The following is a 12,249-nucleotide window of genomic DNA, read 5'->3' as shown; positions in this document are numbered from 1 at the left end:
TCTCTGGGCGGGCATACTCTGACTTACCCATCTTGCTTAAATTGCACCCGTGTATATCCTTGGGTACACTTTTGCCATACTGACTTATCAGCATATATATTGTAAGTGACAGCTTCATCCTATACAGGTCAGAAGGGGTCAGCTATATATATACATTTATGTAGGAAGAAATCCCACTGTTTCAAGTTAAGGGCCATTGGTATTTTAGTTGCCAGAGGGATATTTATGTGACTGTATGTCCAAAATGAACAAAATGTTTCCAAGGGTTCTTCTGTTTTGCAAGTTTGACTTACAGTTGAATTGATCGATAATTCCATTTACATTGTATACCATTGTTAATTTCTGGATCTTTAAAAACAACTAGAAAAAATTGTACGGTGCAGTACACTTTGACACAATTCAAAGTCCCAAAATAGTACAATAATATATTTGGATTTTTTGTGTGGATCTATGTACAATTTGCATAATTTTTTTAGTAATGAATATTTCATTATTTATCTATACTCACATTGGGAAACTCAGTCATGCATTTGTTGTGTATCACCCTGACCTACATGTACAGTAGCACCAGTACTGACATTAATTATGTCAGACTCATAGCTGGGCCACAACAATGTTCAATATGGGTGTTCTGGCCCGTGTGATAACTACAGTACCCATATCACATGGGGTTCTAGCAGTTATCACAGGGCTTCCAACTTTTCCATAGAATAATTCGAATGCGTAAAATGCATGCGCTGTGTGTGCTGTTTTCGAAAATTTGAATATCGTATTTGGATGTTAGAATTGATGTTGTTACAATTTTTGAGAGGGATACCAAGTTTTCTGAACTTTGGGCACACTTTGCAATGAAATTTGAGTGTATTTCCGCTCAGTTCCAGCCCTTTTGTGGGTCAGATCTACATCCAGCCTTTGGCACTGAGACAATCAGACCTATGGTCAGGCTGGTACCTGGGGTGATGCGTGATACAAGTTGTGTAGTATATAATTCTCTACACATCTCTGGTAAGGGTCAGCCATCTTGTAGAGTTTCTTTGAACATCAAGTCAGGTTGTTGGGTACCTGTACATGTATGTGTAATCATGTTATGTGTATGTGTAATCTGTCGGCTGAGAAAGAAATGCACAGTGTCAGCCTTTCAGCAGGAAACAAAGCTCTTACGCTGACTCCTGCTCCCTTTATTTATGTCCTGCACCTTGATGGCAAGATTGCCCTGACAGCGCTGGATACATTAGATGCTGTTTGTCCCCAGGCATGTCATCTCAGAGTCAGACGGCATCCCTCAACAGGCCCCAGTTTTCCTCCTAAGCTCTGCTGCGAGACCCCATTGTGCTCCACCTCTGCACAGACCTACGGGGACTTTCTCATGGATAATTGGGCCACTTCTATACGTACAGCATAATTGCCAATGTAATGTCCTTCAACTGCAGTCACCTCAAGTACCGTAATGAGGAGTTGGGAAGGCAATGAAGGTGGTCTTAGAATAAGCTCTATCCATTTTGTGGATATTGTAGAATATGGCAGACCCTGGCCCTGTACTAGTCCCAGCCTCCCCGTCTAATTCCAGTGATGCCCAGGTTCATTGTTACAGTACTGGACTACAGGTACAACGTAACATGTTACCTTTATCTGTATGTTCTTGTTCAGTACACATTACATGTACATGTATTTAAATTGTACATTTAACTTTTAAGTCATTGCACATATTTGCATGATTGTTATAAACCAGTCCTTTCAGTCATCATTTTGTGTTCGATTTAAGTTATGATGATCACAGTGCTTATTATATGTTTCTACATGTTTCTCAGAATCATCACTTAATTTTGCATGGAGGTTTCTGATTAGAACTGAAATTTCTTTACTTTAGGGGTCAGTTCTGGCATAAGCATTTAGGCAGGTAGGCAGGCATGTACATGTATGTATCATGCACATGCATGTCCACTTTGTACAGGAAACTCAGTCCCAAATGGCCTTGTTTGAGTTCAGAACCCCACTTTACATTTTTATTCACTAGTATTATAGTAGTAAAAAGTCTTACACAAGGCATTTGTATGCCAACCACCAGTGGATCAGACACTGATAGAGAATTATGGTGTACATGTATTTACTTGTATTTCTTCAGTTTATGAGGGAAAAGTTTCAACTTAAAGAATGCTTTTGGACTCCATGCCCTTAAAAAATATCCGTAACATTTCCATTATACCAAATGGGCACCGATAGGGTTATCAGTTCTCTTGTAAAATGCACCCTGCCAAATTCATTTTGAAACACTGTAGAAAATGGTTATTTCTGCATTAAGATGTATTTAGTGAATGGCTCTTTCTTTTCTGTGATACACACCTTTAGGCACAAACCGGTTCCAAAACCCATAAGCTTTGTCTTTGTGAATATCACAGGACTACTCTTTGTCCCATTAGTAACCAAGCTTATTCTCTCAAGTCTAGATCCTATCAAAGGTTCATTATTCATTGCATAAAATGCCAACACTTATATTGTGCAGTATATATTTTAGGCAAGTAAGGGAGTTATCAGAATATCCAGACTCAGGCTGCAGCCCAACTGATGATTACGGAAACGGATAAAGTTCAGAGCAGCCCATGGCAACATTGTTGCAGGGCTGGAATGCCACGGTATTGCTCCAGTGTTACCATGAGGACTGGTATCAGTAGTACTTGCACAGGTGGCCCATGCATGGCTGACTCCTGTTTGCAAGAGGGGGTCATGTTACCCATCATGCCCCAGGCAGTCACAGCTTGTGCAAATCTGACAGGTGTTTTTTACACTCTCTCCAGAGGATTTACAGTGGGGAAAACAAGTTTCACTTATAATGAAAAGATGGATGTATAAAGCACAAGGCAGGCCAGTTCAGAAGAAAAGGAAAAGGGAATGACAATGAGTAGGAAACAGGGGGCGTTTTAATCACATAAGGCATAACTAACTCAGTTAACGGACCAGTAAGATTATCTGGAAATCTCTGCACAGTTGAGTACATGTGATTGAAAAAAAAAAGATGTTTCAAATGAAAGTTGATAAATAAAAAAAATTCCTTCAACTGTTGACCTGGACATATATATAATTGTAATATTTTCCAAACCTCCCCCAGATGCTTCAGAGGCTTTACAAAAATGTACACTAGTATCATATGAACATCATACATCCTTGCATGTAACATGCTTACCAAAGTGTGATCAGGAAAGAAAGGTTTCCCATAGCTGACTTGATGTATTGCAGCATAAATAAGACACCTTTGATCCAGCCTTCAGAATGAAGGATGTTGTCCACAGTAGGTTGCTAGCCCAACCATAGGTACTCTTTGTATGCTTCTTGTCTGGTGGGTGTGCACATTGAAAAGGAGAATATTCCTCATAACTGTAGAGGAGTAGATGTATGAGGTACCTGCATGTACAGTTAAGGGAAAATCTGTGTATCTGCATCTATCAGGGCTTACAATCACACTATGGTAAGCATTCCTCAAAATATATGATATGTGCTTGATGTTATTGAAATAGATGTAAATTAAATGGGTAATGCTTGTACAAGCAATTATTCAATCAGATAGATACATATTGCTTTAGTATGGAATTCCATCATACTTAGCAGTGACATTTCTTCTTTTTGTTTTTCAGTCTCTTGCAGTCTCCGATGGAGGTAAGTTATCTTTAACTGAATTTACATTTAACTGATACATGTACATCGTAAAAGGATGTTTTCACACTTACGCTCAACCAAAGACAAAAAAAGACTTAGCTGTGTGTCAATGACTTCTCAATTACATGTAAATGGTTATTGCTCTTGTCTTGTAATCTTTTCATTCAGGCACCCTACTTGTGTTTTAAACATGGGATGTAAAACGAACGGACCGTTGCTTATCTCCACCACACACATGGACACTAGTACAGTTTCTCTGCGCCATATTGATATGGAACCTGCGGTAGTCTCATCCTTAAAATATCACCCCAAGACTCTTCAAACAGAGGAATTTTACTCATTCCTCAAGTACCTAATTTCTTGTTTTTACCACTCTTTCACATTACTTACTGAGATAATGCTGATCAGAATGTATGTACAAAATTGTAAATGTAATTCTAGGACCTCTAAAGCTCTATAAAAACATATCAACCAACCCCAGTAGATGGTGTATTTAGCTGGGTTTTATTACTCTATTCCGTTCTTGTGCTGAACCATCCAAAATCCTTTCTGCATCTGCACATTCTAAATTCAAGTGTTACACTGGCAAAATTTCTTGTCTATTTGTTTCCTCTTTAAAGATTGTATCTCATACCCACAGTACATCACAGTGCTTTGACTGCTATTTTATATAAATGCTATTAAATCTCTAAATATGCTGTTTAGAAAATGAATAATTGTTCAACTAGCTGAAATACATTGTAATATGCACTGATTCAGAAATTCTTTATCAACCTACCACACATGTCCTCGTCTTATACTACCGTCTTGACTAGGCAAACTGCCAAGGCTTCGTGCCCATGTACAATGTGGAACTCACAATTAAACACTATAAATAGTGAGTCTGGCTCTTAGCTAACAGCAGGAGGCTGTGTCTGACATTTTGCTGCGGATTACTATAATGACAGTAATAAAATAATGAAGCATTGCTGTTACTTGTTAGAGTATTGGGATTTCTGGATCTAGAAGCATTGGATTAAGAATGAACCTTGGTGAGTTTGCAGCATGGAATTTATTTGAAGTGCCATCTGGAAGGAATCTTAGTACTTGTTACAGCATGTACATGTATTCAATCAAAATGTTTCGTATGTAAGGTAGACACAGAGTTTCTTGGAAAACACTAATAATCCCTCCCTCCTCTTGGTGCAGAAGTGGCGCGTCCCCACGGTGCGTCGGGAAAGCTGCACCCCAGCAGCAGTGTCAGCAGCCTGGCCAGTAACACCAGCACACACAGCGTTCCTGAGGCACATGTAGCAGGGGCGGCCAGCGCCACCGCCACCGGACGTGTGGCCAGCTGGGCAGTCAGCTTTGACCGCTTGTTACACGACCCTGCAGGGCTGGCATGCTTTACTGTGAGTTTACAACAAAATTACTTGTTATAGAATCAAAACTGAAATGAACACTATGGAGAGATAAGAAGAGAAGCAGTTACTTACAGAAATTGATGCCAATAAACTACCTGTAGAAAGAAATAACATAACTTGATCCTTTTTTGTACAGAAATATCTGCTTAAATCAATATCAATAATTGGAAAAAAAAGAAACTTCAAAAGACATATAAAAAGCATATGTTACACAAACACACAGGATTGACTACAGCATGACTGTCCTTGGTGCTGAAATGGTAGTTACCTACATGTACCATACTTACCATATTTTTCATGCCTTTTTAATGTGTATTGATGGCACAACATAACATTAACTCACATCTTCATGAAATCCTTTAAGTTTGATTCTTGTTAATATTTTTGCTCTTATGTGCTGCACATGAAATGTTGTTTAAATCATTAAAAATACTTACTGAATTGTCTATAATTAATGCTTGTTTTTCTCATCATTTAGGAGTATGGCAGACAACATAAAGTGGCAAAAAGAGTTTGATTGCTAGCTAATTCACAAATAAATTTTACTTTTGTGAACTGGAAGAATTTTTTCCTTGCCTTACAGGAATTCCTGAAACAAGAATACAGCGAGGAAAACATCGTATTCTGGACTGAATGTGAGAAATTCAAAGCAATCACAGATCAGCAAGAGGTGTGTATGCCTAAGGTGTTACTTAAAAGGTAGTGATGGCAGGTTATATGTACATTGTGGTCTTGTAAATACAGCCAAAATATACATGCAGTCATGTATGTTATGTATGCAATGCCCAACAATTCCCAACCAGTACATAATTTATGATATGTAAAAAATTGTGAGAGCTAGGGAACTTTTGTAACTCCATGGAATAGCCATATAGCTCCTTTCAATACTGAAGGCCAAGTCCAGTTGTCCAGTAAACTCACTCACTTTATTACATTTCATCTTCTCTTCTGTAGTTACTGTATGTACTTCAATATGACGAATGAAGTCCTAAACTTTTTGCATGTACTTCAATGACAAGAAGCTGTTGTTTTTCCTAAACACCCATCAAATGAACCTGTTCAGTCAGGTTTGCTGCTGTGTTAGCGTCTGAAATTTCACACAGGCAGCCGACTATTGGCATCAGTTCAGGAAATGGAGACCTGTTCTCAGAAAAAAGGAAACACGATGCAGCACAAAGCTTACGCACACTGCCAAAGTCAAGTGTTTTTCTGGGAAGTTACAGAGAGTGAAGTGCTAGTTACTAGACATTCAAGTATAAGATGACGTGTGCTGCGTGCTTGTGAAATTTGCCATCTGCTTTAACTGTGGTGTTTTTTTACAGTTGTTATTTTCCTAATAAGTGCACGTGGTGGTGCAGGTGTTGTTTAGGAAACGGAGACCATACTACTCAGTCTGCTAATTGTTATTCCAGAAAATTACGCTGTGTGGAGTTTCTATTACGTACTTCACACAATGTCAAGTTTTGGCACTTTTTCTATAAGCTATAGAGTTGCTGCAATATAATACCCATGCACATGTATGAAGTAGTGTGTTATGGGAATGCAGACGGCTTTCACACTGTGCAAGGGACTTCTTTTCTCTTCATTTTACCTGAAGGTGGTAACAACAATCTCGTCTTTCCAGGTTCTGAAATTGATTAAGGCATTGTTGCAAATTTGAATGGGTGATTAATTATTATGCTCCACATGTAACTAGCTCTACATGCTTCATCATTCTTGAAATATGAATTATTATACTGAAATGTAATTAATCCTGCAGGCTTAAAGACAGCATTATACAATCCAACACATTCAACACTGCGTGGCAATATTAGCTTTCTGGCAAGACATCCCATCTTTCATTAATCCTTTGATCCCTAACATGTCTCCCTTGTGACCCCATAACCCCCCTCCCACATTATGCACTTCTGCTTGCCTATAGGCCAGACAAGATTTAACTCCCCGCTCTGCATCAGAAATCTGTTATCACCCTGTAAAGTACACGTACGTGTGAAGCCTGTTACTGCAGCCTCCTATCTTGTGCATTGAAGATAACCGCAGCTTTGCTGTGATCCTGGGAAAGGGTTTAGGGCAATAATGACTCGTGCAGGCTAGTCTTATCGCTGGTGCCTGGAGTTGAAGGGCACCATTAGGGTGCTGTATTCTAGGCTGTACCCAGGTAAACAGGTTCCTTTGATGCCCAAAAATGATGTGACACGTTTTGGCATTTCTTTTATGATGCTAAACTCTGCTGGTGCAAGGGTACCAGTGTCCCTGTGTTAACTTGAGATACATGTATGCGTCTGTCTTTAAAACCAATTCTGTGCCCCAAACGTGCCAGAAATATTATATGACAAATGAAGCCACCAAGGACACCAGCAGTCTGACTCTGAATGTACATTTGTATGTAGTAAGCTATAAGTCGATTATGTATAGTTGGCTCCTCTGATTCTTTTGCTGTGCAGTAGAAAACCTTTTTGGCTTGGTGAGGATTTGTCTGGCTTACCATGTGGTGTAGCTGCGAGACATGGAAGTGTAAGTGGCTTACTGGTGGGAATAATTCAAAACTTTGCTGTGAGAATAATTCAAAACTCTTGAGTCAAGGCTTTCAGTCACAGGCTTATCATGTGAAGAATAAATGCTATTACATGTATGTGATGAGTTCTTGATTGATATGAATTTAGAAATGGTGGCAAGGTGATCTTGTGGTTAGGGCTGTTGACTTTGAAGGTTGCGGGTTCAAATCCCTGGCAGGCCCCACTGTTGTGTCCTTGGGAAAGGCACTTCACACCTATTTCCCCACTTGGTGTACATAATGTTAGATAGGGCGTAAAGCATAAGTACCCTGTTTAAGGAGAGCCACACCTTGAACATGTTAAAGATCCCACCACACTTAACGAAAGAGAAGGGATCCGTCCTGTTACGAGTAGTTCAGACCTTACAGTCTGGTCTCAGGATGACATCTTGAAGAAGTGATAATCACCTGTTATGTCAAGTCTTTCCACAAATGCAGTAACTCTGTACAGTTGATAGATGAATTAATCCTAATTTCTGGATGTTGTTCAGATGGTGACCCAGGCACAGGTGATCTACAGCACACACATGTCCAGTAAGGCGTCCATGCCGGTGAACATCGACAGCCAGGCCAGGCAGATGGTGGACGAGATGCTGGGCTCTCCCGCACACGACATGTTCAACCTCGCACAGCAGCAGGTCAGAACTAGAGAATGATATAATTGTGTTCTTCTTTGATTTATTACAAAAATATTTCAACAGAAATATGCATTCTAGATCAAATGCAAAGGCTGTTTCAGGGCCAAGTGTATCTTTTTTTTTTTGCCCATCTTTTTTTTTGCACTCTACCATAAGATTAGTAGTCAACAGGGGTAGTGTGTGGGGGATGTCATCCATGAAATTGACTTCCTATGGCCCTAGCTAGATTAGGTAAGATATGAACACAGCAGGTAAATGACTTTCCACAGCAAGGTCAAGTTTGGCATGATTGTTCTGTGCTTTTACCTTTATCACTGCGATGGCTTCCTCTCCATTAACACCAGCCAATGGCCAATAGTGCGGAAGACTTGTCCTTGAAATCTTAGAGAAAGAACTGCCAAAGACCAAAGGTTGTCAAATGTCTGTAGGGTTAAGTGAAGCAGAGAGAATCCGTCTGAGCTTCCATTTACAGGGAGGAAACCTTTAGTGGTGATAGGCAGTCAGACAAAAGCCATATTCTTGGATACATTTTCCATTTTCAAATTACTCGAGCGTGATCAGAAGAATGTGTCTCTTTCCACACTCCACATCACAGCCTCCATGTGTAAAATGTGTCTTAATAATATAATATCAGTTTTCAGTTAAAGGAATTGGATGCAACAGTAGCAATTTATCTTTGAACATTTGCAATTTGTCTCTGAACATTAACCCAAATTTGGCTTACCCAAATTTTTGACGGACCAACTCTAGTCTTTATCAAGGGATGAGCAATCCACTTCTTCTTTGATTCACAGTATGCAGATAGAACATGACTTTGACTCAGTGAGCAGTGGTTGTAGAAAGTTTATAGTACCCCCCATCACTGTTGAGGGATGGTTATGTGGCACTGATGTACATGTACATGGCTTCAGGGAATGTCTCAATACATGTAATTAGACCATTCCTATCCAATAAACTCAAACCATCAATCAGGCCTTCTATCTTTCATCACTGTGCATCATTCTGTAATTTGAAATCTGTATCAGCATTGCCAGAGGATTACCATAATTCTAAAATCAGAATGTTTCATGTAAGAAACACTGACAATGGACATAATGTACATGTATGTAGAGTGCCAAACATGCCTTGCAAGGACAGAATTTTGACATTGACAGCCTGCCTCTGTGCCAAGCACTGAAATGTAACAAAGATGATGATGAGGAGGAGGAAACATGGTTTGTTGCTTTCTAGGTCATTGAAAGATTGATGAAGAACGTGGAATTTGTTGGATTATCAACCATTAGAGTTACAGGGTTGTGAATTGACAGAGTCTTCTTAATCATTTTGCTTGTGGGTTGCCCAAGAAGTAAACATAAATGGTATGATTGATCAGTACATGTATGTAAGCCTTTGGGTAGAAGGTTAAGCATATAATTCAGTCAAGAAAGAAAATATTCACGCATAATGGTTGTTAGTTTCTACTTCAAAATTTTACCTGAATACAAAATATGTACAACATTGTTTTTATAGTATGATTCTATAAATTGTAGAGAGAAGAATTTTACCATGAATCTGGATAGATACCACTGTAGAGATGTATTTGTCATGTAATCCTGATGCTTAGTTGTTTTTTTTTTTTTTCAGATATTCCAGTTGATGAAATTCGATAGCTACTCCCGCTTCCTAAAGTCACCTTTGTACCAAGACTGCATGTTGTGTGATGTGGAGGGACGACCTTTGCCCTATGACCTGGCGTCCAACAGTGGGTCAGACGCTGATGATACAGCGAGCAAGTCCAGCAAGGAGAGCCGAGGCCAGAAGGTTGGTAGAGTAATCTACATGATGTAATCTTACGGAATTGTTGTACAATAAAATGAAAACAATACACAAATTTGGTAGAATGCACAATGCTACATACATGTACCTGTGTCATTCCTGTTAGCTGTACTCAGTTGCTGTTTTGCTAAAAGTTCTGTTTTCCAATGTTTAGTTATGGAGGAAGGTGCGTGAAAATGCTGTTGATCTGACTGGGGATGGCACTGAGAAGAAACGCAGGTCTTTACTACCGTGGGCAAGAGGTAGGAAGTACATTATGCTGGTGTGAAGCTTGAATGTCGTCATAGTTCATGTGCTATGTATTCTCAATTTTTTTTCACATTATTCATGAAATATATTCTTCAATTTCAATGTTTTGGCTGTTTATGAAGCTCCTTGAGCACAATTTAAAGATTGTTAATAAGCATTGAAAGCAGAAAGCTTTTTTATGTTAAGTTTCTTAGATTCATGTACAAATAGAGAATGAATCAAGTACAAGCTTGCAATATTTGATATGATTGGTACCATCCACAGGTAAGCACTCTAAGAGAAACATGAAGTTCCAACCTGATGTGGACAGGAGAAGCAGTAAAGGTGGATCATCAGGTGAGTCTTTCTGGGAAACTTTGGAACGTCTTTTCTTAAGAAAAACTCTCCCCACATAATGAATGAAAGATCCTGATATCACCAGTCATGGCGGTACCTGAAAATGACTGGAATAAATCATTTTAATAATGCGGCAATAAAAGATGACTTGGAGCTAAGTGAACCGTATGCCAGTTCTGATGGACCATAATGGAACACTTCTTTCTGCTCTGTTACCATATACGGTATGATTGACAGTTAAACGTCCCAGAGCCAGTCCACAGGGGACGTGATTGGCGGGTAATCTCAACCGACTAATTTTAGCCTAAGTCTGGCCGACCAATCTTCTCCATTAGTTAATGGCATAAATGCCCCTGACATTGAGCAAAAAGTGCCATAAGACATACAATCACTGTAGGGTTTTAATGGATTTCACATAATACATGTAATGTTACATTGTACATAGCCATTATTGTACAATAGTGTAGTGAAGAAGCTAGTGAAACTGAAAGAGGCATGATTTGGCTTTCTTGGAAGCTAATGGCTTTTTAACAGGAAAATGTTTGCTAGCTATTCTTGAAATGCATGTCCTGTTTTTCCTTGTATTCTACAATGTATTATTAGCAGTTGTATTCTACAATGTACTATTATTAGCAGTTGTATTCTACAATATATTATTAGCAGTTGTATTCTACAATGTATTATTAGCAGTTGTATTCTACAATGTACTATTATTAGCAGTTGTATTCTACAATATATTATTAGCAGTTGTATTCTACAATGTATTATTAGCAGGCTATTGTAAGTGTTTTGTTAACCACAGTATGAGCTAATGTGTGGAACTGTCCCCAGGTTCTGTACAGGTCCTAGACGGACACCTGAGTGACAACAGTAGCAGTCGTCGCAGCTCCCTCGCAAGTACAGACTTAGATGTCCTGCACCAGAAGGCCATGTCTGCTGAGGTGATTTCCATCACTGTAATAACAGTATCACACCCAAGTCAGCTTTTAATACTGTAACAGTCCTCCATGTGCACTAATGAATACATCATATTAGCTAGTTTATGCCATAAACACATTAGCCTGGTTACCAAACCTATTATAGCTCCTGAGTCCTACATCCTCTCCGCTAATTTGCGGAGAGGATGTAGGACTCGGGAGCTATAATAGGTTTGGTAACCAGGCTATAAACACATTTCATTGGTTTATGCCATAAATACATCCATAGTTGTACCAAGTTCAAGCTTCGTTCCTACACAAGAAGGGAACCCGCCATAAATTTTCGGTAGATCTCGTCAACCTTTGTCAGACTCTCCGGAAGTCGGAAGCGTGATGACGTCAAGGGTGCATCAAATGTGGCAGGAAGATGGAATCCACCACCGTCACAGTTCAGAGAGGGTTGATGGGCCCTGATGTACTTTGCCTCCTTCACACCCCTCACAAAGTAGTCCTTCTCCGTGTCCAGTATACGTACCTTATCCAGTGTAACAGTGTAGCCCAGAGACTCAATATTTATGCGTTGTGAAACTTCAGACATAGTGGAACTGGGGCGCCTGTGCTCCAAAAATATATTGGTCACAGAGGAGGACTACTTTGTGGGGGGTATGAAGGAGGCAATGGCCCATCAA

At 39.5% G+C, this 12,249-nt stretch overlaps 1 protein-coding gene across 4 annotated transcripts in view; it reads left to right on the top strand.

The window, feature by feature from the left end:
- The window catches only part of LOC109485303 (regulator of G-protein signaling loco-like), a 47,628-nt gene that overhangs the window by 25,224 nt on the left and 10,155 nt on the right, over positions 1-12,249 (top strand). For 3 of the 4 annotated variants that reach the window (XM_019788842.1, XM_019788839.1, XM_019788843.1), the window contains exons 5-12: positions 3,627-3,648; positions 4,837-5,039; positions 5,635-5,721; positions 8,097-8,243; positions 9,867-10,043; positions 10,213-10,300; positions 10,572-10,643; positions 11,475-11,584. In XM_019788842.1, the coding sequence (XP_019644401.1) occupies positions 3,627-3,648; positions 4,837-5,039; positions 5,635-5,721; positions 8,097-8,243; positions 9,867-10,043; positions 10,213-10,300; positions 10,572-10,643; positions 11,475-11,584 (906 nt within the window). The remainder of the gene's footprint in view (positions 1-3,626; positions 3,649-4,836; positions 5,040-5,634; positions 5,722-8,096; positions 8,244-9,866; positions 10,044-10,212; positions 10,301-10,571; positions 10,644-11,474; positions 11,585-12,249) is intronic. The other variant, XM_019788841.1, reaches the window with a different exon arrangement.

The sequence above is a fragment of the Branchiostoma belcheri genome, unplaced genomic scaffold (genome assembly GCF_001625305.1).
Source record: "Branchiostoma belcheri isolate BF01 breed outbred unplaced genomic scaffold, Haploidv18h27 scaffold74, whole genome shotgun sequence".
In the NCBI taxonomy this organism is placed as follows: domain Eukaryota; kingdom Metazoa; phylum Chordata; class Leptocardii; order Amphioxiformes; family Branchiostomatidae; genus Branchiostoma; species Branchiostoma belcheri.
Note: the sequence above shows the minus strand (reverse complement) of the source record. Positions and strands in the feature narration are given on the sequence as shown.